The sequence below is a fragment of the Pongo pygmaeus genome, chromosome 1, assembly GCF_028885625.2.
Source record: "Pongo pygmaeus isolate AG05252 chromosome 1, NHGRI_mPonPyg2-v2.0_pri, whole genome shotgun sequence".
NCBI lineage: Eukaryota > Metazoa > Chordata > Mammalia > Primates > Hominidae > Pongo > Pongo pygmaeus.
This window is the reverse complement of record NC_072373.2, coordinates 144,130,343-144,158,304: the sequence shown is the minus strand read 5'-3', so window position 1 is coordinate 144,158,304 and position 27,962 is coordinate 144,130,343. Positions and strand designations below refer to the sequence as shown.

Sequence of the window (27,962 nt, the reverse complement as noted above, 5' to 3'; positions counted from 1 at the left end):
CCATCAGAGAAATGCAAATCAAAACCACAATGAGATACCATCTCACACCAGTTAGAATGGCAATCATTAAAAAGTCAGGAAAAAGCAGGTGCTGGAGAGGATGTGGAGAAATAGGAACACTTTTACACTGTTGGTGTAAACTAGTACAACCATTGTGGAAGTCAGTGTGGCGATTCCTCAGGGATCTAGAACTAGAAATACCATTTGACCCAGCCATCCCATTACTGGGTATATACCCAAAGGACTATAAATCATGCTGCTATAAAGACACATGCACACGTATGTTTATTGCGGCAGTATTCACAATAGCAAAGACTTGGAACCAACCCAAATGTCCAGCAATGATAGACTGGATTAGAATATGTGGCACATATACACCATGGAATACTATGCAGCCATAAAAAATGATGAGTTCATGTCCTTTGTAGGGACATGGATGAAATTGGAAATCATCATTCTCAGTAAACTCTCGCAAGGACAAAAAAACAAACATTGCATGTTCTCACTGATAGATGGGAATTGAACAATGAGAACACATGGAAACAGGAAGGGGAACATCACACTCTGGGGACTGTTGTGGGGTGGGGGGAGGGGGGAGGGATGGCATTAGGAGATATACCTAATGCTAAATGGCGAGTTAATGGGTACAGCACACCAGCATGGCACATGTATACATATGTAATTAACCTGCACATTGTGCACATGTACCCTAAAACTTAAAGTATAATAATAATAAAAAAAAAAAAGAAAAAAAAAGAGCATGGGCTTTTGAGTGTAGCAGAAACCTCTCATTCCCGTGTCGCTCACTTAAATCTGTGTAATTTTGAACGTATTACTCTACCTCAATAAACTTCAGTTTTCCTAACAGTAAAAAAAAAAAAAAATTTGGATTTGAAATCCAGGTCTGCTACTTACTCACTGTATGAATTTGGATACATTACATAAATTTCAGTTTCCTCATTTATAGAATGCAATAAGAAAACTTATTTCATAACAGTTGTTTAAAGACTAAATGAAATTAACAGGCCTTCAATAAATATATTTATTTCTTTTTATTTCCTCCACTGACTCCACCTCTTTTTGCTTTTGAATGAATTGGTTATAACCCAGCTTGGAATCAGTCATGAGAGGGTTTATGATTCTAAAGGTTTGTTAATGAGAAACAGAGTACCTGATTTTGAGGATTATCCATGCCTTTCTCTTCTTCCTCTCTGCTCATTGGTCATTTATTATACATTAGCACACCAGAGAGGAGGCAGAAAAACAGAGAGGACACAGTAGATTTCTCATGAAATGTTACTTTGTTCACCAAAGTCTATAAGTAAAGGAATAATTGTGGTAAATCAAATAAGTTGGGTTATGTTTTAAGAGATGAAACAATGTGGCCAGACTACTGGACAATCATCTGAAAATCTTCACGTGGGGCAGAAATGTGGCAACTGAAACTTAATGTAATCAAGGAAACTCTGTGAAAAAATAAATCCACGTTTTATATATAAAATATGAGACCAGAAAATGATCCTAGAAGTCCCCACCGATTATTCGCCAAAGACATCCTCAGTTTCTGTTATAGGTAAAAGGCCTGCTTGATTTAAGTATCATCAACAGTAAAGAAAACATAATAGGAGTCATCATCCTACTCATGAAGAAAGCTGTGAAGTCACTGCCTCTAAGATACTTTTGTTTGCTCCAACATCAGAAAGACATAATGAAACTAGAAAAGGGCCAGAGAGACTTGGAACCAACCCAAATGCCCATCAACGACAGACTGGATAAAGAAATGTGACGCATATACACCACGGAATACTATGCAGCCATAAAAAAGAATGAGTTCATGTCGTACCATCATTCTCAGCAAACTAACAGAGGAACAGAAAACCAAACACCACATGTTCTCACACATAAGTGGGAGTTGAACAATGAGAACACATGGACACAGGGAGGGGAACATCACACACCAGGGCCTGTCAGGGGATGGGGGGCAAGGGGAGGGAGAGCATTAGGACAAATACCTAATGCATGCAGGGTTTAAAACCGAGATGACGGGTTGATGGCTGCAGCAAACCACCACGGCACATGTATACCTATGTAACAAACCTGCGCATTTTGCACATGTATCCCAGAACTTAAAGTATAATTTAATAAATAAATAAATACATAAAATAAAAGGGCCAGAGAAAAGAAGTCAAATTTGCAGGTGAGAGGAAGACTAGAAACATGAACATTCTTAGAAAAAAGTCATGGATTCTTAGAATTTGAATTATCCTGAGACAGTCTATATACCATTTCCTTGTGCTTCCAGAATATTCCTGATAAATCCTAAATAGTTTAGTTATCAAAGGCCTAATTGTACTCTGGAGACTGACTAGGATCCTCCCCTGATTTGCAGCCTACCTCCAATCTGTTATCTCAAATATCTTCCAAATATATCCACTTCTCTTTATCTCCACTGGTCTAAATCATCTTTCTCATTCATATAGACTACTGCAGAAGCATCCTCATTGGTTATCCTCTTCTATTTCCGCTCTTCACAGCCATGCTTCCCAATCCATTGCAATAAGAGTGATCTTAAACCTCAAATTAAATCATAACATTGGCTTACTTAGCATACCTTTAGTGATTGTTCATTGACCTTACATTCAAGTGCAAAGTAATAAACATGTTCCTAAATGATTGGCTCCTGCCTCCTTCACTAGTATCATCTCACATACCTTCTCCCTTTGTTCATCAAAGTTTATCCACACCAACTTTATTTCATTTCCTCAAAAGAGCTACCATCTTATATAACAATAACCTCCACCACAACAGCTAGCATTTATCAAGTTTTTACTACATGACTGGCATTGTGATAAGTGCTTTATGTGCATTATCACATTTAATCCTCATAAGAAAATCTATAAGGTAGTTATTTTCATCATTTTACTGCTGGAAAAAAAACCCAAATATTTAGAAACATTAAGTATTTTTTCCATAGCAAGGTAGGTGGCAAAGATGGAAACTATGTTATATTGCATATTCCAGGGAAGTTTTCTCCCCAGCCCTTCCCCGGCTAACTCATATCATTCTTTATGATTGCTACTCACATGCCACTTCCTCAAAACAGCCTTCTCTCATCTACTGATCTAAAATTGGCGCCCTTGTCATAGTCCCTTGTACTTTTTTTTATAGAATGTATCACAGTTTATATATTTCTTTATGTGACTATTTAATATCTGTCAAACCTCCAATAGACTGTAAATTTCATGAAGGTAGGGACCACATGTTTAAAAATGTGCCTGGTATAATCAATAAATATCTGCCTAATAAATGATTGAAAAAAGACATCAAACCTTCGAATAATAAGGTGTTGGATCACTCTATGGAAGAACCTATTTGAGTGTTAGAAATTCTATTAAAATATTCTTGCCTACACTAAACCAAAAGCTGTTCCCTTATAATGTCTATCCACTGATCCTCATATTGGTCTTTTGGCCAATAGTGAAAAATAACATTTTTTTTCTTTATAGTTCTTCGAATACTTTCAGCCTAGACAGTTTAAGACAGAGAGGACTGGTAATTATGGTTAGATAATTCTAGATTTACTTCTAAACATCTGAATGCTAGAATATGGAAGATGAGAGGGCATCTTTTGAAATTAGAGACTCATCTGGGGCACATTTATGGAAATTAATTCTTTGTATACTATAAATAATTGCAAGAGTTAGACATGAAATATAGGTGGGACTTCTGTGCTTCGCACACTCTATCACAAATTGAATTCTAACTGGTATAAATCTAGAAACAAACAAACCTGGAGGAGGGCCAGTTAAAGGCAATTAATGACTATACAAAAAGATTGAACAAAGTAAAAATCAGTTACTACAATTACAAGATAGATGTCATGAAGTGCAACCATATCTTCTCCTATCTCTCAAGAATTTTCTTGGCAACAGAACTCTGGATTAGATAAACTATATTTCTAAGATTTTGAAATTAGAAAGACAAAATGAAAGCCAGAATTACTGAGAGCCAAAAATAAAAATATTCTTTAGACATTTTATATATTTGAATAAACCTGATATAGTCAGTAATTTTTTAAAGAAGGCTTCATGTGCCATCCTTAACAAGAAAGATAGAATCTCAAAGTTGGAAAGGTCTTTTTGTCTAATAACTTATCAGATGCTTAAAGACCCTCTACAACATTTATATGAGATAGCTATTGAACTAATATTAAAATATCCAAGCATGGCATAATGCAGCGATTTGGATTTTGAGTTTGGAGCTCTGGGTTTAAATCTCAGTTCAGTAATTTATTAGCTATGTAACTTTGAACTGGTTACTCAATGTGCCCCAGATTCCTAATTTAAAACCAGAATAACAAAATGTATCTTTTAAAGCTGTTGGAGAATTAAAAGGAATACCATAATATGAAATGTCACTTGGCACTATACCTAGTACATAGCAAATGTTCAATAAATGTTATTTTCCCTTCAGTGACAAAAATCTACTACCTGCCAAGATAGTCTGTTTCCTCTTTGGAAAGCACTGGCAGTGGGTTCTTATACTAGGTGGAATTAGTCCAAAACTATTAAGTAAATAACACTTAAAAGTTTAATATGTAAGATATTATTTTAAGAAAATATGTTCTTCATTAGCATTTTAACTTTGGATACCAACTTTATATACATATCTTAAGCAATTTGTCACTCAGAAATGGCAGAATTTGAGTAATTTTGGATAAATGTAAGTTAAATCATATTTGACTAGAAGCCTTTAATAATCTAATTCATACAAATAATTCCTTGAAACTTTCCCATAAAAAGCAAGAACGAAAAGTTCTCTTTCTAGTGACCCAGGATTAATTAGGTATGGCAATTATCTTTTAAGACTACACAGATACTCTTCCTATTTTTATGAACAATTAATAACAAAAAATGAGCATCAGAAATGTTTTGTTGTTTTGTCACAAGACCAAGATTTATAATTGTTTAATTATTTAAGCCTACAAATCAACCATATAGAAAAAAAATTTTTAAGTCATAAGAAATAATATTATCTATTTTGTGACAATTAATTTAGCATACTGTAAATAAATTCACTTTCCTGGTGTTAATTTAATTTTCCACTTTATATATGTTATGCAAGTTCATTTCTTACAGAATATTTTGGCTGGCTTTCTTCATTGTAAAGAATAAAATTACTTCTAACAAATCTGATTCGAATATAACATGAAGCCTGTTCTTCTACTATAATATTAATTTGAACAACTCAATCTTTATTTGAGGAACACAATTACACTTTCCAGCTCAATATCTCTTAGTTTACTGCAAATTTTCAAACCTAAAGAAAAACTATCTTCAAGCTATTAAATTATTGTATAATTTAATAAGCTTTTTAATAATGAAAAATGGCTGAGCACAGTGGCTCACACCTGTAATCCCAGCACTTTGGGAAGCTGAGGCGGGTGGATTACTTCAGGGCAGGAGTTCGAGACTAGCCTGGTTGACATGGGGAAACTCCATCTCTACTAAAAATACAAAAATTAGCTGGATGTGGTGGCACACACCTGTAATTCCAGCTATCCCAGGAGGCTGAGGCAGGAGAATCGCTTGAACCCGGGAGGCAGAGGATGCAGTGAGCCAAGATAATGCCACTGAGCTCCAGCCTGGGTGACAGAGCAAGACTCCATCTCAAACAATAAATAAATAAATAAATAAATAAATAAATAAATAAATAAAATAGTGAAAAATGTTAAGGTCAAATTAGATTGAAGCTATCAGAATAAAATTAAAAATCAAATATTAGAAACAATGTTTCTGAGGTCACAAATATAGTTTATATTGGATGAAAATGTTATCAATTGTGTTTTCTCTCACTTCTCTTTTGTACAATAGGTTTTATTTGTCAGCGGAAACATCACAAGTAAGTTTAAATTTGTAGTGGATAAGAATTATTCTGATTCTGTGTAACTTGATTATAGCAAACATAATCATGGCTAATATGATTCCTAAAAATGCTTACAGTTGATTAAAAAAATAAGAGCATAAAATAAGCTTACTGTTTCACCAATTTTTCCAATATTTCCTTGATCTCCTACTTCTCCCTGTCGAAAAAGAATATAAAGTTGCAAAAACAGTTATTTTTCAAACTAGATTATTCATGACAGTTTCAGTTTTCATTTTTAATGTAACTATCTAGTCATAACCTAGAAAAAGGCAAAGGAAATTTCAGTTACTTAAAACTTTGTTATAAGTGGAGCAAACCACCATGGCACACGTTTACCTATATGGCAAATCTGCACATCCTGCACATGTACCCCAGAACTTAACATAAAATTTTTTAAAAACTCTGTTATAGTATTTCTATGAAATGTGGCCTACCCTCTATTTTCATTCAAATAGTAATGTATCAGTCTGTTCTTACACTGCTATAAAGAACTACCTGAGACTGGGTAATTTATGAAGAAAAGAGGTTTAATTAACTCACAGTTCCACGGTTTAACACCAGCATGACTGGGAGGCCTCAGGAAACTTACAATCATGGTGGAAGGTAAAGGGGAAGCAAGCACAACTTCACATGTTGGAGCAGGAGAGAGTGAGAGCAAAGGGTGGAGTGCCACACATGTTTAAACTGTCAGATCTTGTGAGAACTCACTCGCTATCACAAGAATAGCAAGGCGGAAATCCGCCCCAATGAGCCAATCGCTTCCCACTAGGTCCCTCCTCCAGTTTGACATGAGAGTTTGGCAGGGACACAAATCCAAACCACATCAGGTAATAATCTATTTTCTTAAAAAATATTCTCCTATTCGTGACTTTTAATCACTTTTATAAATAAAATTTTTAAAAATAAAATCTTGATTGAGATGTACTCTGTAAAAGGCAGAGTAGTAAGCACTGTGAAAGATATCAAGAAGAATAAAATTAAAGTCTTTCCCACAGGGATGTTCTATTTGCTCAAATAGAACAGAATACATGCCACAGGTTAAGTACTAAAGGAGGTCTTAGGAGCAGGCACCTTGTAAACTGGAGCAGCTAGAGCTGACATCACTGGAGAAGTAATGCATGTTCATAACCTCTGAAACAAAATTTTGCAATCCATAAATCTCTGAAAACTCAGTTTTTCACAACTCATTTGGTGGCAAACTTGACCTAACTTGGATTGATTTGGCAGCAAAGCTTATTTTGTTCTGAATAAGGCCATTTATAGTCTTGATTTATTCCAATTAACCTGAACATCCTCACATTTCACTACAGAAATATTAATATATCTAATTATGGTATGCTGTCCCACACCCTTCTGGTAGTGGTAAATAAAATACAGTATATGCAACATATTACTTTTCAAAAATCCAAACATTAATGATTTCAAATAATGGATTATGAAACTGTAAGTGGGGCCCTGAAAAATATGTGACACTTAACACTGGTAATGAGAAAGGGTCATTTTTAGTGGTAAGGAATGGCATCGGCAAAGGTATAGATTAACGAAAGGTAAAAGATTAAGTTCAAAGTACCACAGAGACTGACTCTAATAGCAATATACATTTAGTGTACAGAAACAGATTAAATGTTATGTCTAAAATTAATCAATTACTGTCTAAATAGTAATAATTATATTCCAGTGTAGAACAGTAAGATGTTAAGATACTGAACAATATTGTAGCCAATAATGACATGTGGCTACTGAGTATTTGAAATAGGCTGGTCTGAATTGAAAAGTGATATAAGTATAAAAAATACATCAGACTTCAAAGACTTTCTACAAAACAAGAATAGAAAACATCTCATTAATAATTTCAATATTGATTACATGCTGAAAGGATATAATATTTGGATATCTTGGGTTAAATAAAATATACTATTAAATTAATAAATTTTACTTCTTTCTTTTCACTGTCTGATGTGGCTCATATTTGCTGTTCATGTTGCATTTCTTTTGGATAGTGGTGATTTTAAGCACTGAAACCTAATATTCATCATGAGTGATCACTGAAATAAACTTTCAAAGTCTACACAAATTTTCTTTTCAGTTTCTGTATGTATTTAGATAAATAGTAGAGAGTGAAGCACAGCAGTGGGTTTTAATAATTTTACCAGGCAGTTCATTAGACGGCATTTATGGAAAATTTATGGAGGAATAATATATGGATTCTTAGTTTTCTAGTATTTTTCCCTCCTTACCCATAAGTTACCCTTCTTAAATTCCAAAAAAGATGAACCCTTTGTGCTACTTAGTTTTAAGGGAGGTTTGTGTTAATAGTCAAAAAGCAAAAGCTGTTTGCAGATTACTTGCATTCTTACTTTAGTTTTCAGAGTCTGAAGGTAAGAAGTTACTTGTCTTTGACGACAATGAAAGAGAGAGAGAGAAGCTATTTCCCCAGGCCTAGAAAGAAAACACAGATCTAGGGTTCTGTGAAGAGTGTGTCCCTTAACCAACTCCCCCAGGCAGTGCCAGGTCCCAGTTAATAGCTACATGATGCACTGAAACGCAAATTTCAGTGACAGCTAGGGAGGAATGAACATTACAAAATTTCCTGTGTTTACTAGGTAACACAGAAGCCACCTAGGTTTTGGTGTGATTCTAGGGAGAGAAAGTATATAAATAACTGAGATTCCGTTTCTTGCCAGTTTCACTGGATGGTAGCTCACAGTTGGATTTCCTAGCGCTATTTGGCAGTCTAGTAAAGGAGAATTGTTAATCCCAGTAAAGGAGAATTGATTAAACCTTTTGTTCATAAATACTACAATCCTATTTTTCAGAGGACTTTTATATGTAACTTGAGAAAGAGTCAGGTACACATATTCTGCCCCAGGATAACTTTAGCCTCATACATACTGATACATTAAAAAATACTTCAGCTCATATTTCTTTATCAAGCTTGAAAAGTGTTGTTTAGCTTTTCCTTAGGTTCCGGCATCATAAAAATGATACGTTTAATATAAAAAAAAATAGCTTTAGGAAACTTAGTAATAATGCTGTGACTATGTCAATTCATAGTTAAATTTTAAATTTGCAAAACTTACCAATTCTTATAAGCTAGTTTCTTTCAGGTCTCAATTCTGTATGTAATAAACCATTGCATTACTTTATATTTGTTGGTGTTATAAAAATTATCCAAGACCTTGGAAATAAAGTAAATAGTGAGAGATATATCTTTTTAATATCATAAAGTGATGAAGGTTACCCAGTGATTATCTAGTGAATATATTTAGACTCACTGTTTACTAGTGATTAAAAGATCCAGACTTAGTAAAGTTATAGAAACTTGCAGATTTCTACCCAGTAGAATTGATAACCCCAGAAGTTATGGTTTATTGCCCTGTATGTGACACACAAATCTTATCCTAACATTTCTTTATTAAATCACATACATAGATATAGATACAGATGCAGACATAATCGCAGATACACAGATTGAGCATCTGAAATCTGAAGATCTGAAATCATAAATGTTCCAAAATCTGAAACTTTTTGAGTACCAGCATGACACTGAAAGGAAATGCTCATTGGAGCATTTTGAATTTCAGATTTTTGGATTTGGGATGGTTAACTTGTAAGCATGTATAATGCAAATATTTAAAACTCCAAAAAAATCTGAAATCTGAAACACTTCTGGTCCCATGCATTTCAGATAGGGGATACTCAACCTGCATATAAATAGATATAGATATAAAGATATAGATTCTCAGTTGCTCTTTGTAACAGTTTTAACATCTCACTGGTTCTTTTTAAGTTGATGTGTTCATTTCACATTTGTATGAAAGTCATAATTTTATCTTTCTGAAAATTATATTTTAAAACTGATAATAAAGTCAGTTGCTTTACCTTTAAGCCTTCTGGTCCTGGTTCACCTGCATACCCCTTTTGACCTGGTTTTCCCTAGAAGAGAACAGAATAAAAGAAGAAAGTATATATATTTAGTCATTCTCATTTTTGAAAGTTTCCTAAGATATATGAAATTTAGACTATTCTTATAAAATTAAATACTTTAAAATTATTTGATAAATGTATTTCATCATACTCATTTGCCATTCATTCTACAAATATCCAACTGTCTACTATGTGCCATGAACAGTTCTAGATGCAGAGGATCGAAGATTGCACTGAATATACCTACCCTCATAGAGCTTATATTTTAGTGAGAATAACAACATTTTAAAAAATAAGTAAAATATATAGTATGTTAGGTAGTGGTAATATGAAAGGCAACAAATCAAGCAGGGAAGGGATATATAAACTGTTGTGGGAGTTTTATTGAAAGTGTTCATAAGATTCCAGGAAAGAAGCCCTCACCGAAAAATTCTTTGCAGATTACTTGTATTCTTACTTTAGTTTTCAGAGAGTCTGAAGGTAAGAAGTGACTTGTCTTTGATGACAATGAGAGAGAGAGAGAGAGAGAAGCTATTTCCTCAGGCCTAGGGAGAGAAGAGAGATCCCAGGGTTCTGTGAAGAGTGTGACCCTTGACCCTCAACAAACTTCCCCAGAGAGTGCCATTCCCTGGGGGAGTTGGCAGTTTGGTGGCATTTCAGAAAAGACCTAAAGAAAGGGACAAGTTAAATGGTTATCTGAAGGAAAAGTATTCCAGGCAGAGGAAAAGGGCCTGTGCACAGGCACTACAGCTAAAATGTGTGTAGCATGTTGGAGGAACCAGGAGAAGCTGAAGAATTGAGAGGAGAAGACCAGTAAAGTGATGAGGTCAAAGAAGGAAATGGGGGATGAGAAGTCAGGTCATGTAGGGCCTTGTAGGTTGCAGTTAGGACTTTGACTTTTATCTGAGTGAGACAGGAAGCCTTAGACAAGCTTTAAGGAGAAAACTGATAAGATCTAAGTTTTAACAGGATCACTTTGATTCCAGGGTAGAAGAAGACAGTCCGAATAAGCGTCTAGTACAATAATCCAAGTGAGAGATGATGGGGGTGTGAATCAGGGTGGTAGCAGAGTGGTAAGATTCTGGGTATAATATGAAGGTAGAGCTTCCAGGAACTGCTGGTGGGTCATGTGTGAAACGTGGGAGAAAGAGAAGACTCAAAAATGAATCTCAGGTTTTTAATGTAAGAGTAGCAGACCAAATGAAATGAAGAAGACTGAAAACAGGTTTGGAGGGTAAAGAAAAAGCTAAGTTTTGGACATGTTAGTTTGATATGCTTGTTAGACATCTAAATGGAGAGATCTTGTGGTAGTTATTTATACAAATTCAGAATTTAACTGGATCAGTTAAATTCTTTCTAATCAGTAGAAAGATCTGATAGGAAGAAATAATCTTAGAAACCACCAGCATTTTGATGGTATTTAAAGTCCTAGGCTGGATGACCTCATTTAGCCAGTGAGTATAGATAGAAATGAGAAATCCACAGGCCAAGCTTTGGGGTACTCCAAAACTTAGAATTTGAAGAAATTAGAAAAATATTTAATTTGATGCCAGAAAGGAAGAAAATCATGGAAGTAAAGAAATTGTTTCTAGGAGGAGAAAGGGATCTTGTCAAATTCTGAAAAATAGAAGTATTGAGTAATAAGAGGATTTTGAAGATTGAGAAATGATAATTGGATCCAGCAATACAGAAACGACTGATCGTATTTATCAGATCATTTGTATTGTAGTGGTGGGAACAAATGTGGTTTAAGCAGATAGAGGGAAGAGAAAAACTGAAAGAGCATGTATAGACAACACTTTTGAGGAATTTTACTGAAAAGGGAAAGAAAAAATAGAGTAACACCTGGGAGAGAAACTGACACCAAAAAGGTTTTGTTTTTGTTTTTAAGCTAGAAGAATAACATCAGCTTTATATGCTGATAGGAATGATTCTGTATAGAGAAAAGAATATGTAGGAGAGACAGAGGGAATTGTTGGACCAATTATCTTGAGTAGTCAAAAGGACAGGGTATGTAGTAAACAAGTGGAAGTCTTCCTTAGCTTGAAAAATGGCCTGTTCATCCACAACAACAGGAAAGAAAGCAGAGTATAGATAGAAGAAGGTGGGCAGATGCAATGGCAGAAAACTGTAAGTTCTCTTCTGGTTACTTCAATCTTCTCAGGGAAGTAGGATGCAAGGCAAAGGCTAAGAATAAGGATGAGAGATAACTGAACGGAGTTTGAAGAAACAGACAGTATAAAGTAATAATTTAGAAAAGCAAAAGAATAAATAGGTTTGAAGATAAAATTCAGAATGTAATCAAAGGAATAATATAATGTTTTAAGCAGGATGAGGAATTTGGGATCATAAAGGAGACAAGACACAATGGAAAAGCAGCAGAATCAATGCATTGACATTCCTATTGGGGCTATTAGACTGGATAGTAAGAGAAAATGTATTAGAAAGAAAGATGGTGGTTGGGGAATGAGAAGTTTAAAATTGAAAATGAGAGGTTGCTATCACTGGTAACGACAAAGTAAAGGGTATGACTGTAGCAGTGAGTAGCTGAAAAGAACAGAGTACAAGATCACTGGGGGAGAGCAAGTCCACAGATGAGGTGGCAGGATATGGTTTCAGGATGAAACTGGTCCACCTGAGAAGATCATCAGGCATTAGATTCTCATAAAGACCACGCAACCTAGATCCCTTGCGCTCCTATGAGAATCTGATACTGCTGCTCATCTGACAGGAGGTGAAGCTCAGGCAGTTAGATGGTCAATACTTAGTGTCAACTTGATTGGACTGAAGGATACAAAGTATTGATCCTGGGTGTGTCTGTGAGAGTGTTGCCAAAAGAGATTAACATTTGAGTCAGTGGGCTGGGGAAGGCAGATCCACTCTTAATCTGGTGGGCACAATCTAATAAGCTGCCAGTGAATATAAAGCAGGCAGAAACATGTGAAAAGGAGAGACTGCCCTAGCCTCCCAGCCTACATCTTTCTCCCATGCTGGATGTTTCTCTGCCTTTGATCATTGGACTCCAAGTTCTTTAGTTTTGGGACTCAGACTGGTTCTCCTTGCTCCTCAGCTTGCAGAGAGCCCATTGTGGGACCTTGTGATCGTGTAAATTAATACTTAATAAACTCCCCTTTATATATATCCTATTAGTTCTGTCCCTCTAGAGAACCTTGACTAATACAAGTGGTAATGCTCACTCCCAGTCCATGGCCTGGGGGTTGGGGACCCCTGTTATATTGGATTTTATTGCTGTTGTCAATTAAGACATGCTTTTATATTTTTTCTTCTTAAAGTGAAACAGAACAACCCTCTGGCTCACATTCTGTTTTTACTACATCCAAAACTTTAGCCACTTACAACTGTATTTGAGACTTCTAGTCAAAACATTCTAATTTTTGCTTATGCCTGCTCTAAATTATCGAATCATATCCTAACAAGCAAAAAGCAAAGCAAAGAACTGAAAACCATCCTATTATTATTAAATATCAATTGTTCTCTAATTAATTTAGATATACAGAACAAGAAATATAGTTAAGAACCTGAATTATTAGATTTTTTCTATGATATTTACAAAACCAATTCTATTTTTATTTCCACTGGTTGGTAAGAGCCTTAGTGAGACATTCCTTTCATCTTTAATAATACTCTTTCAAGCACTGTGTAGTATATTAAGATAGAGTTATACATATTTACATTATGGAAAGAATCTCACTGGAATCTGGTATCAGCACATTTTCAAAGTCTTTGAAATCAAGTGATTCAGAGTATCAGTAACAGAATCATAACTTCCTGTCCTACTTAAATTCTATCATATTGTATTGATTTTGAGAGTGTTATACTTGAACATGTAATATTAAAACCTTATTTTCACATCTAAAAATAGGAACGATATCTTGCAGAGTTGTTTTCAGGATTAAAGATGATTCATATACTTATAGCAATAGTAGGTCCCAAATTGATATTCAACAAATAGCAACAACAATAATAATTAATATTAAGACTGTGTAGACCAGAGATGAATATGGTTCTCCTGTTTTCGAAGGAAGTAAATTTTAAATAAGATCAATTTTATTGGGCTCAAATACCAGTTATTCTGTTATATAATTCTCACAAAAAATAAAATGAAAACTCTTTTTTTCCTCCAATGGGATAGTAGCAATATATGTGCTAGTAAGGCAAAAATGTGAAAGAAATAATCACAGTCTTTTTAAATGTAAAAGTATTTTAAGAACCAGTACTTTGGCCAGGCATGGTGGCTCACTCCTGTAATCCCAGCACTTTGGGAGGCCAAGGTGGGTGGATCACCTGAGGCCAGGAGTTCAAGACCAGCCTGGTCAACATGATGAAACCCCATCTCTACTAAAAATACAAAAATTAGCAGGGCATGGTGGCACACGCCTGTAATTCTAGCTACTCAGGAGGCTGAGGCAGGAGAATTGCTTGAACCCAGGAGGAGGAGGTTGCAGTGAGTCGAGATCACGCCACTGCACTCCAGCCTGGATGACAGAGTGAGACTTCGTCTCAAAAAAAAAAAAAAAAAAAAAAAAAAAAAAGAAGAACCAGTACTTTATGATGTTGTCAAGAAAAGAAATGAGATGTATTTCATGTGAGTCTAATGCCTCTTAAAATAAATGTAACACATATACCTTAATTATTTCATAAGGTAAACTTTGGTCATGTATACAAAAAATGTTTAAATAATTCATTTCTAGAACTTGAAAACAAATAATTCACATATTACCCATGGTATTATCTGATGAAAAAACTGGCAGAAAATACATCTTATTAGCCTTCCATAATTTTACTAACACATTTAGAAAACAGGAAATCTCAGAATATTACTAAAATGGCTAAAGTATTTAGCTTCCTATTACCTTTTGAGAAATTTATAAATAATTTGCACAAATTACTAAGTCTACAGACCACTGAAATAACAAGTAACTATGTAGTAGGCATAACATCATTAAAAATATATTTGAGACTTCCAGTTATTGGCCTATTTTATTTTGGGGCATTTTATGAGTATAGTTTGTTTTCATTTTTGTCCTTTACTATAATGTAAAATGTTATGATGTTAAAAACATTTATAGAACAGCTATTTTCAAGAAAAGCACTTATGGAAAATTATTTATACGATACCTACTCTTGGCCCCAGTTCCCCAAAGGGTCCAATTGGTCCTTCTTCTCCCTTAAAAAAAAATCAGAACATATTATGGCCTAAAATGAGTATTTAAAAATGTAAACTCTTATTTTCTCTATTTATTCTAAAATGTGAAGCTCATTCTGAGATGTGATGAAAATAATGCTGTTATTTTCTTGTACTTTGAACTCCATCACCCCACAACACTTTAGTTTTTTTGTGTGAACCTGGTGCATTCGTGTAGGGACCAAAAACTATATGGGTGGATAGAGACTGAAGATGAACATAGAAAAAAATTAAAAGCTTTTATTCATAATTCTCTAAAAGAATAAAAAAGCAGTAAGTGTTTTACTCCATTTACAGACATATTTACTAAATATACTGATTTACCTTTAAAAATAGTTGATTGTTTTCTGAATAATACATACAGACCTCCCTAGACTCATATAGTATATGTTATTTATTTGGTAAATATTTTTCTCAATTTGCAATTCAATTGAAATATAATTTATTGGTTCAAAAATATTAAGTAGTCACAAATAGTAAATATAAATTCTAGTATATATGAGTGAGATTCTGGGTTCAGATTCTTCAGACATTCCATTGGAGACCACTAACATAAATCATTTAATGAATTCAGAACACTGTAAAATGATTCTTAATTCTGTTCCATAACCGGCAAAATAAAGTGTTAACTTGAAGGCTGGGCACAGTGGCTCATACCTGTAATCCCAGCACTCTGGGATGTTTAGGTGGGAGGACTGCTTGAGGCCAGAAGTTCAGCCAGCCTGGGTAACATAGCAAAACTGTGTCTTTACAAAAAATACAAAAATTAGCCAGGCATGGTGGTGCACCTGTAGTCCCAGCTACTTGGGAGGCTGAGGTAGGAGGATTGCTGGAGCCCAGGAGATCGAGGCTGCAGTGAGCCAAGATAGCACTCCATCCTGGGCAAGACAGCAAGACTGTCTAAATAAATAAATAAAATGGTAACTGGAAATCTGATGGTGTTTAAGTGAAAACTGAAGGCCCACAATAAATAAAAAGGGAAAATTTTAACTAAAAACCTTGCTGAAGCTGACTGGATATCACTTCTTCAATACCTGAGTTCCTTTGAGACCAGGAGGTCCAGGAGGTCCTCTATTTCCAAGGATTCCCTATAAAAGCAATATAAATGCACACAATAGAAATTTCAGATCAACTGACATTTTGATAAATCAGCATTAATGTGGAGATGGACAATACTCTTTGAAACCATTCATTTCCCATTAAGAAGTTCTCAAAATGGGTTGTGGTATAGGCAAACAGAAAACTACAGGGCATCTAAAAATATAGGATAAACTTACTTTTAAACAGTAAGTTAATATTCAAATAATCTGCTCAGTATTTTATTCTTCAACCTCCAGACACCTTTTCAGAAAAAGTATTTCTAAAGTGGAAGCAATGGGTCCAATTGTTAAACTGATGGGAGTACAGTAAACATAATAGAGTGTTCACAAAGTCTGAAAACAGATGGAGGAAACAAACAGTGTTTTAATATCTATTAAGAGATCTGCAGAGTCTGGAACTCGGTATTTGTTAGCTGAAGAATGCATTAGTTCTTCATTACTCATTAGTTGAAGAATATTCTTCAACTTATTTTCCTTTTTGATACAAGATGATAAAAAGAGAAGAGGAATTTGCAGAAGAAAGTGAGTGTGAATTTGAATAGAAATTTCAAGACTAAAAAAGTATTTTGTTAAACAAAATACATGTTAAAAATCAATTGCTCTCTGAATGAAAATCCTTTCAAAGTTAACTATTTTTAAAAAGTCTTAAATCAGAAAGCACTATACAACATCTATTCAACATGGCAATATTATCTTAATAAGTTCTGTTCTCCTAATTATGCAAGATGCCAGCAAAGTTCTAAGTCTCTTTTTAGAATTATATTTTGAATGATTGCTTTTAGTCATTTTATAACCATTAAGAAGTTTTATCTAATTTTTAACTGTACTTACATAATTTTTAAATAACTATACCAAAGAGCAAATCTACTCAGGTCACTTTTATCTTGTTCTGAAATGCAACAGAGTGACAAACTACATGGGAATCTTTCCTTCATGTTATATTTTGCTCTATGCTTTCTATACTTTAACACACACAAAAAACTCTCTGTCAGTTTAAAAGTCTATAATATAGCATTGTAAGCTTATTACATAAACAGCACCATTCAAGAAACTGTATTACTTTAGGCAATAACCTAACTTTTTAATGCAGCTTTCTTATTTTTAAAAGTAAGATATGGATTAGGTTAAGGAAATGGGCACATTGTGTCTTATGCCAGTCCAATATATGTTAATCCTTTTTCAGGCAAAAGCACCCTAATTTTCCTTAAGGAAAAACTCTCTTCACCCTTAGTGCATGTTGTTTGAGGGGAGGTGACTCCACCTCCGACTGTAACTGTGAACATGTGACAGAGATCTAAGTCAGTCAGTATATTGTACATCCCCAGAAAAAAATGACTGGTCCAGGAATGAGTAAGGGACCCAATTCAGCCCAGCTGAAGCACATTTCAAACTTCAGTGGCACTGCTGGGAATAGCATTAAGAATGAGGTAAACCTGAACAGTGGGAAACCATCCAGGGGACAGCCTGAGAATGAAATCAATGAATTACCAAATGGAGAGAGTTGGAGTGACTGGGCTCTTCTGAAATTGTTTAGAGTCCTGAATTCAGTTGTGATTGAATCCCTGAAGTTTTCATATATTTATGTAAGCCTGTTTAAGCCGGGTTTCCATCACTTACTGAAATAATCCTTATTGATACAATGATTTCAAACTGCCTTCAATATCTGAAACTGCTCTTTTAGAATTCAAAGTGAAAGATTTTAAGTGTCTACACTGATTGGAGGTACAGAATTAGAATGCTGTGATATTTGCATTCTGCCATCTGTCAGCTAGTGTTTAATCACTTAATTCATCTGTTTGTTCATTTTTCATCTGACATTTTATTAATTTTCTACTATGTATAAGGCTCAATTAACAGCACAATATTAGGCCCTAAGTATACAATTATCAGTAAGACAGAGTCCCTGTTTCCAATGAATTCATGATTTATTATGGCAGATGGTCCTTTAAAATAAAAATTATTACATTAAGAGTTGTAATAGAAGTAGAGGTATATGCAAAGTATAAATAAGAATTTAGAAAAAGGAGCAAAATCCTTTCTGGGAGGATTAGAATATTTTTAATATGTGAAAATAATTTTGTATTGAGTTATGATAGGCTAATAAATACTTGTAGATAAAAATAAGCATACAATAAAAAATTATAAACAACTTCTGGGGCTCAAAAGGCTCTAAGAACATACAATATTAAGATGAGGGTGTGCATGAAAGAAACAGGCTCAGCTCCATAACCAGAGTGCAACCTGCAGAGGGCTGACTGGTTAAAGGGAATGAGGTCCCCCCAACTCTCTCATCGAAGATATTTACTCAGGATGCAACCACTGAAGAATATGTATAGTAGAATATGTATAGTAGAATTCCATTTACATGAACTTACAAAACACGCAAAGTACCAGATATTGTAGGAGTATATATATAGATGGTAAAAGCATGGCAAAAACAAAAGAACGTTTACCTCTAAATGCAGAGAGGGAGGAGGTAGACACAATTAGAGAGAGACACACAAGGGGCTTCCAATGTTCTATTTAATATCCTTAATAGGGTTTGTTTTATCATCATTGTTTAAGCTGTACACATATTTTCATATTTATCATATGTTAAACACAACTTTAAAAAAGTTAAAATGTGCAGAACTGGAAGTAGAGTGCAGATTTGAAATCCAGTTCTGCACTTTACTAGAGATGTAAACTATTTCTTAATCTATAGAATCATGTTACCATCAGCATCATAAGGTTGCTGTAGGAATAAATAAAATGATACCTAGAATATAATAGGAACTTAATAAAGACCAGTTTCCTTTCTCCTTTTATATCAGACATTAATTAGTAGACATTTCTCAAAGGGAGACATACAAGTGGCCAATAAATAAATGAGGAAATGTTCAACATTGCTAGTCATCAGGGAAATGCAAATCAAAACCAGAATGAGATATCATCTCATTAGAATGATCATTATTAAAAAGACAGAAAATAACAAATGCTGGTGAGAACACAGAGAAAGGGTGATTTATTGGTGGGAATGTAAATCAATACAGCTAATATGAAAAAAAGTATGGAGTTTCCTCAAAAAAATAAAAATAGAACTACCATATGATTTAGCAATCCCACTGCTGCGTATATATCCCAAAGAAAGAAAATCAGTATATCAGAGAGATAATCTGCATTCTCATGTTTATTGTAGTGCTACTCACAATAGCCAAGATACAGAATCAACGTAAGTATCCACCAACAGATGACTGGATAAAGAAAATGTAGTATATTATACACAATGGAATATTATTCCACCATAAGAAGAATGAAATCTTATATTTGCAACAACAAGGATAGAAAGGGAGAATATTATATTAAGTGAAATAAGCCAGACACAGAAAGACAAATGTTGCATGTTCCAACTCATATGTGGAAGCTAAAAAAAAAATTGATCTCATGGAGATAGAGCATAAACTGAATGGTGGTTAGCAGAGGCTGGGAATGGTAGCAGGGAAGGGGCTTCCACTTGGACAGAACAGTCTGTGGAGACTCACACCATGGACTTTTGCTCCAAGAACCACTACAGTAAAGTACCAGGAAAACATAAGGATTTCATAGATCCTTTGACAGAAACGGCATGCTGCTACAAATTCTGCAAGACAGCAAAAAACTAAGTTCCCAAAGTGTGTGAGGGGGAACACCTGCCTCCGGACACACATCCCCACTGGGGACCCTGAAAATCCAGATTACAGGAGAAGGATTTAACCTTACCTAGAGCTGAAACTGATTTAGTGTGAAATATAAAAGTAGAAGCAGCAGCAGGAAGAGCATTGTAGGCACTCCCATTCTCCAGCTCAAGCCAAGGGAAGCCATCCCTGACTCTATCTCACTAGGGCCCTCAGGGAAGGCAGCCAGCAGAATCTGGGAGGGGTCACAGGTTGAAAAAAGATTCCAACTGAACTTTGTAATAATTCTGACTGAATGAAAACTCTTTAAAGCAGAATCTGAGGGTGCAACGGAACTGTTGCAGAGAGTAGCACAGGAGCCAAGGCCAACAGTGTTTGAAGGCAGGGAGGGGTGAGGCCTGAAAGCCTTGCTTGCTTTCTCAGCAGGGAAGCTTATAGCCTGGGGCAAGGTCTGAATGCTGAGCACAGGCTACCTGGAGACAAACTCAGTGCTGTTAGTGGGGCACTTTGTCAGGGGCAAAACCGACCTCTGCATGGGAGCTGGGTAAGACCTAATGCTACCGGCTTTCCCCTGCTTCCCTGATGACAGAGGGTATTATGGAACAAAATGCCCTCTGGAACATAACCCCATTGGCCCAAGAACCACACCCACTCCCCCACAGGAGTGTGGCAAGCCCTGCCCAAGGAGAGAGTCTGAGCTCAGACTGGCCTAACCCTGCTCCCACCTGATGGTACTTCTCTACCCGCCTAGTAGCCAATCACAAAAGACATAAACTCTTGGGAGCTTTATGGCCTTGCCCATCACCTGAGAAACCCAAATACTTATTCTGGCCAACTTAGGGCAAGCTTATATCCCCCTTCCACTACTGCAGCTGGTGCTCTCTTGAAAGCAATACCTCCTGGCTGGAGGCCAACCAACTCAGGATATTATGGCAACTCATGACAAAATAACCTGACAAAATAACCCTACTCCAAGGAAGTACTCAAAAATAACTCATGAAAAAATAACCCTACTCCAAGGAAGGAGAAAACAACAGCTAATTCCACTGACTGCAACATCCTGGCTAACCAGAGGTTCTCAGTCTGTTCACTGCTAGCATAACCAGCATTCGAGAAAGCCAGCACGTGAAACGTATCTACACCAAGGACTCTTACAATCCACTTCACTCCCCTGCCACCTCCACCAGAGCAAATGCTGGTATCGACAGCTGAGAGACCTGAAAATGGATCACATCACAGGACACTTGACAGACCAATATCCAGCACCAGCCTGGAGCCTGGTAGCCCTGCTGGGTGACCAGACCCAGAAGAGTAATAACAATCACTGCAGTCCAGTTCTCAGGAAGCCCCATTCCTAGAAGGGGGAGAGCACCACATCAAGGGATCACCCTGTGGGACAAATTAATCTGAACAGCAGCCCTTGAGTTCCAGATCTTTCCACTGAAACAGTCTATCCAAATGAGAGGGAACCAGAAAAGTAATTCTGATAATATGACAAAATAAGGTTCTATTACACCCCCAAAGACCACACTGGCTCCCCAGCAATGGATCCAAACCAAGAAGAAATCTCTGAATTGCCAGATAAAGAATTCAGAAGATTGATTATTAAGCTACTCAAGGAGATACCAGAGAAAGGTGAAAACCAACTTAAAGAAATTTAAAAAAAAAACAATACAGGCTATAGATGAAAAATTCTCCAGAGAAACGGATATCATAAAAATATTATCACAACTTCTGGATATGAAAGACAAACTCAGAGAAATACAAAATGCACTGGAAAGTGTCAATAATAGACTAGGACAGGTAGAAGAAAGAACTTCAGAGCTCAAAGACAAAGCTTCCTAATCAATCAGACAAAGACAAAGAAAAAAGAACAAGAACAACAAAAAAAGCACAAAGCCTCCACAAATTTTAGGATGGTGTTAAATGGCCAAACCTAAGAATAATTGGTGTTCCTGAGGCAGAATAGAAATCTAAAACTTCGGAAAACTCATTTTAGGGAATAATCGAAGAAAACCTCCGTGGCCTTGCTAGAGATAGAGACATCCAAATATAAGAAGATCAAAGAACACTTGGGAAATTCATCACAAAAATATCACCACCTAGGCACATAGTCATCAGGTTCTCTAAAGTCAAGATGAAGGAAAGAATCATACGAGCTGTGAGGCAAAAGAATCAGGTAGCCTATAAAGGAAAACATATCAGATTTACAGCAGATTTCTCAGCAGAAACCCTACAAGCCAGAAGGGATTGGGGTCCTATCTTTAGCTTCCTTAAACAAAATAATTACCAATCAAGAATTCCATATCCAGCAAAATTAAGCTTCATAAACAAAGGAGAGGTAAAGTCGTTTTCAGACAAATGTGTGAAGAGCATTCACCACTACCAAGTCAGCACTACAAGAACTGCTAAAATGAGTTCTAAATCTTGAAACAAGCCTTAAAATACACCAAAATAGAACCTCCTTAAAGCATAAATCTCACAAGGTCTATAAAACAACAACACACACACACACAAAACCCACAAGATATTCAGGCAACAACTAACACGATGAATAAAATGGTACCTCACATCTCAATATTAACGTTGAATGTAAATAGCCTAAATGCTCCACTTATGGCAGAATGAAAAAAAAATCCATCAATTAAGTATCTGCTGTCTTCAAGAGGCTCACCTAACACATAAGGACTCAAATAAACTTAAGGTAAAAGGGTGGAAAAAGGTATTTCATGAAAATGGAAATCAAAAGCAAGCAGGACCTCAATGACAGTTAAAAAAAGACAAAGAGGGACATTATATAATGATAAAAGGATCAGTCCAACATGAAAATGTCACAATCCTCAATATATATGCACCTAACACTGGAGCTTCCAAATTTATAAAACAATTATTACTAGACCTAAGAAATGAGATAGATGGCGACACGATAATAGTGGGGGATGTTGATACTCTGCTGACAGACTAGGCAGGTCATCAAGACAGAAAGTCAACAAAGAAACTGAACTTCATCTATGCCCTAGAACAAATGAACTTAAAAGATGTTTACAGAACATTCTACCCAACAACTGCAGAATAGACATTCTTTCCATCAGGCAATAGAACATTCTCCAAGATAGATCACATGAGAGGCTACAAAACAAGTCTCAATAAATTTAAGAAAATAGAAATTATATCAAGTACCCTCTCAGACCACAGTGGAATAAAACTGGAAATTAACTCCAAAAGGAACACTCTAAGCCATACAAATACATGAAAATTAAATCATCTGCTCCTGAATGATCTCTGGGTCAACAATGAAATCAAGATGGAAATTAAAAATTTATTTGAACTGAACGATAATAGTGACACAACCTATGAAAACCACTGGGATATGGCAAAAGCAGTAGCAAGAGGAAAGTTCATAGTATTAAATGCCTATATCAAAAAGTCTGAAAGAGCACAAATAGACAATTTAAGGTCACACCTCAAGGAAGTAGAGAAAAAAGAACAAATCAAACCCAAACCCAGCAGAATATAAAATAAATAATAAAGATCAGAGCAGAACTAAATTAAATTGAAACAAAAAATACAAAGATAAATGAAACAAAAAGCTGGTTCTTTGAAGGATAAATGAAACTGATAGGCAATTACTGAGATTAACAAAGAAAAGTAGAGAGAAGATCCAATAAGTTCAATAGAAACGAAATGGGAGATATTACAACTGATACTACAGAAATACAAAAGATCATTCAGCCTACTATGAACATCTTTATGCACACAAACTAGAAAACTTAGAGGAGATGTATAAATTTCTGGAAGTATACAACCCTCCTAGATTAAACCAGGAAGAAACAGAAACTCTGAACAGATTAATAACAAACAGAAAGATAGAAATGATAATTTAAAAACTGCCAACAAAAAAAAGTCCAGGACCAGAGAAATTCACAGCTGAATTCTATCAGACATTCAAAGAAGAATTGGTACCAATCCTATTGACACTATTCCAAAATACGGAGAAAGAGGGGATCCTCCCTAAATCATTCTATAAAGCCAGTATCACCTTAATACCAAAACCAGGAAAGGACATAACAAAAAAGAAAAACTATAGAACAATATCCCTGAGGAACATAGATGCAAAAATCCTCGACAAAATACTAGCTAACCAAACCTAACAGCTTATCAAAAAGATAACACACAATGATCAAGTGGGTTTCATACCAGAAATGCAGGGATGGTTTAACATATGCAAGTCAATAAATGTGATACATCACATAAACATCATTTAAAACAAAAATCACATGATCATTTCAATAGTTGCAGAAAAAGCATTTGAGAAAATTCAGCATCATTTTATGATTAAAACCCTCAGCAAAATTGGCGTAGAAGAAACATACCTCAAGGTAATAAAAGCCATCTATGACAAACCCACAGTGAACATTATGCAGAATAGGGAAAAGTTAAAAGCATTCCTGCTGAGAAGTGAAACAAGGATGCTGACTTTCACCACTGCTATTCAACATTGTACTGGTAGTCCTAGCCAGAGCAATCAGACAAGAGAAAGAAATAAAGGTCATTTAAACCAGTAAAGAGGAAGTCAAACCATTGCTGTTTGCTGATGATATGATCGTATACCTATAAAACCCTAAAGTCTCATCCAAAAAACTCCTAGCTCTGATAAATAGATTCAGTAAAGTTTCAGGATACAAAATCAATGTAGACAAATCATTAGCACTGCTATACACCAACAACGACCAAGCTGAGAATAAAAATCAAGAACTCAACCCCTTTTACAACAGCTACAAAAAAAAAAAAAAAAAAAAAAAACTTAGAAGTATACCTAACCAAGGCCGGGCGCGGTGGCTCATGCCTGTAATCCCAGCACTTTGGGAGGCCGAGGCAGGCGGATTACAAGGCCAGGAGATCAAGACCATCCTGGCTAACAAGGTGAAACTCCATCTCTACTAAAAATAGAAAAAAATTAGCCAGGCGTGGTGGTGGGCACCTGTAGTCCCAGCTACTTGAGAGGCTGAGGCAGGAGAATGGCATGAACCCAGGGGGTAGAGCTTGCAGTGAGCCAAGATAGCACCACTGCACTCCAGCCTGGGTGACAGAGCGAGACTCCGAGACTCCGTCTCAAAAAAAAAAGGAAATATACCTAACCGAGAAGATAAAAGACCTCTACAAGAAAAACTACAAAACACTGCTGAAAGAAATCATAGATGACATAAACAAATGGAAACATATCCCATGCTCATGAATGGGTAGAATCAATATTGTGAAAATGACCATACTGCCAAAAGCAATCTACAAATTCAATGCAATTCCCATCAAAATACCACCATCGTTCTTCATAGAACTAGAAAACGCAATACTAAAATTCATATGGAACCAAAAAAGACCCTGAATAGCCAAAGCAAGACTAAGCAAAAAGAACAAATCTGGAGCATCACATTACCTGACTCCAAACTAGGCTATAGTTACCAAAACAGCATGGTACTGGTATAAAATTAGGCACGTAGACCAATGGGCCAGACAAGAGAACCCAGAAATAAAGCCAAATATTTACAGCTAACTAATCTTCAACAAAGCAAACAAAAACATAAAGTGGGGAAAGAAAGGACACCCTATTCAACAAATGATGCTGGGATAACTGCAAGCCACATGTGAAAGAATAAAGCTGGATCCTCATTTCTCATCTTACACAAAAAATCACCTCAAGATGGATTAAAGACTTGAACCTAAGACCTGAAACCATAATATTCTAGAAGATAACACTGGAAAAAAATCTTCTAGACACTGGCTTAGGCAAGGAAGTCATGACCAAGAACCCAAAAGAAAATGTAACAAAAAGAAAAATAAATAGATGGGACTTAATTAAACTAAAAAGCTTCTGCACAGTTACAGAAAAAAACAACAGTGAAAAGTCAACCTACGTAATGGAAAGCAATATTTTCAAATCATGTATCTGATATGGGGTTAATGTTCAAAATCTGTAAAACACTCCCATAACTCAATAGCAAAAACCAAATTACTGGGCTAAAAATTGGAGAAAGGACTTTGGAGTATTCATCAAAGCAATTGAAAACAGGATCTCGCAGGAGTGCAAATATCCTGTTTACCTCAATGTAAATAGGAAAAAACTGGATATTCATATCTTGTTGATATAAACAGGATATTTGCACTGCTATGTTCATTGCAGCTTTATTCACAATAGCCAAGAGGTGTCAACAACCCAAATGTTCATTGACAGATGAATGAGTAAAGAAAATGTGGTATATACAAACAATGGAATATTATTCAGCCATAAAAAGAAGGAAATCCTGTCATACGTTACCAGATGGATGAACCTTGATGACATTATGTGAAATAAGTCAAATAAGCCAGTCGTAAAAGAACAAATGCATAATTCCACCTATAGGCGGTATGTAAAGTAGCTAAACTCATAGAAGCAAAGTAGGATGCTAATTGCCAGGGGCTGTGGGGAGGAGGGCAATGAGAAGCTGCTGTTCAATAAGTATAGAATTTCAGTCATGTAAACTGAAAAATTTCTACAGATCTGTTGTACAACAGTGTGCACACATTTTAAGTGTTACAATACTGTAAACAAATTAGTAAAACAAATTTACTAAGGGGGTGTATTTCAAGTTATATGCTTGTTCTTATTTAAACCCTTTAATTTTCTATTTAAGATCTGTCACAATCTGCTTCCTACTTTTTTTTTTTTTTTTTTTTTTAAGTCAGGTAGGTTTACTTCTGCTCTCCATTCCAGTGTTCATTTTGTATCTCTCATCCCTCGGCTCTACTTGGCCTAATCCAACCAATCTGACTAAAATTCCAACTTCTCTATTTTCTCAGAAAAATGACCATACAGATTATCCTCTCCTCTGAACTCCCTCCTACTCACTTATCATATGTTGCCCAGTTATTGTGCTTTTTACCCTTTCACTTATGAAGGGCTCATGTTTCCAGAGAATTACAAGTTCCTAACAAAAAGAAGACCACGTTTTAATTTTGTTTTTGAGTCACTGCTTAAACACAGTATCCTGCCCATTGTACAAACTCAATAAATATTTCTTAGCTGACTAAATGTTACCTGGAGAATAAATGTCTTATATAAGAAATCTGTGTATAAAATCTTGGTATAGTATATAGAATGTAAATCTTCAGGACTGGGTCAAAGTAATCTTAGAAAACTGTGTAGAGTTATACATCTTCCTCTTACCAAGTTAGCTTACCTCTCTACAGATAAATACATGACATACTGTAATAATTCAGTGCAAGAACTATTTCCATATATTACGCAACATAATCCCACAAATAGTAAGCTTTCTATAAAAACTTTTCAGGTCTGCTATGCAAGAGACAATAACAGCCTCTTTTAGCATCCCTAATTCCATAGCCAAAGTAAAAACACAAACCTTTATAGCAACAAATAAATTATTCCTCTGTTTACTGGAGAATAGAGAATATTTATTTGCTACTCTTACCTTCTGTGGTAAGCAGCAAAAGATCTGGTTTTGCTAATGTTACGGGATTCTTGAAAGCAGATTCCCAAACTGTGTAGCTCTCAAAAAGGCTTACTGATGTATGTTTTGTATCTTAATACAAATATACATACACATACAAATCCACAATCAGTAGAACTATAATTAACACAAGTTTCCATTCCTACTTTGAGGTTTTTAGTGAACTGGCAGAAAATGAACAGAAAATAAAAGCCTTCTTTATTGCTGTGCCAAATTGCTCTGGAAAGAACCCAAGTTGTTTGCAAATAGGGTAACCATGTATTTCAAATACAATGTACATGATTTTCTCGATGACCACATTGTATAGCCTCAACAGAGCTTTAGCAATTTTTATCATTCCCATTTTCCAAACAAGATATGTATATAAAAATGAAAGAATTTTCAAGATGCTTGCTTCTATGATACAGTACCCCCAGCTAAAGAAACACATCATGTTAACAGGGTCAGTATGTTTGGTTGTTTTTCCCCTGTTTCTAGAAACAATTTCAAGAAAAATGAGAAGGACCAAGAAGATAGACAAAACCAGATCCTTCTCAATCTACAGAACAGAAAATTATTATTTTGTTCTTTTGATAAAATCATCCCAGGATATTCTTTTAAAATTCAGTGATGTGTATAACATCAGTTAGTCTCATGATGTTGGTAC

At 35.5% G+C, this 27,962-nt stretch overlaps 1 protein-coding gene across 8 annotated transcripts in view; it reads right to left on the bottom strand.

Moving 5' to 3' along the window:
• The window catches only part of COL24A1 (collagen type XXIV alpha 1 chain), a 428,817-nt gene that overhangs the window by 213,948 nt on the left and 186,907 nt on the right, over positions 1-27,962 (bottom strand). For all 8 annotated transcript variants that reach the window (XM_063653313.1, XM_054478067.2, XM_063653314.1 and 5 more), the window contains 4 exons: positions 16,093-16,146; positions 14,996-15,040; positions 9,808-9,861; positions 6,038-6,082 (listed from right to left, as the gene is read on the bottom strand). In XM_063653313.1, coding sequence (XP_063509383.1) covers positions 6,038-6,082; positions 9,808-9,861; positions 14,996-15,040; positions 16,093-16,146 — 198 coding nt within the window. The remainder of the gene's footprint in view (positions 1-6,037; positions 6,083-9,807; positions 9,862-14,995; positions 15,041-16,092; positions 16,147-27,962) is intronic.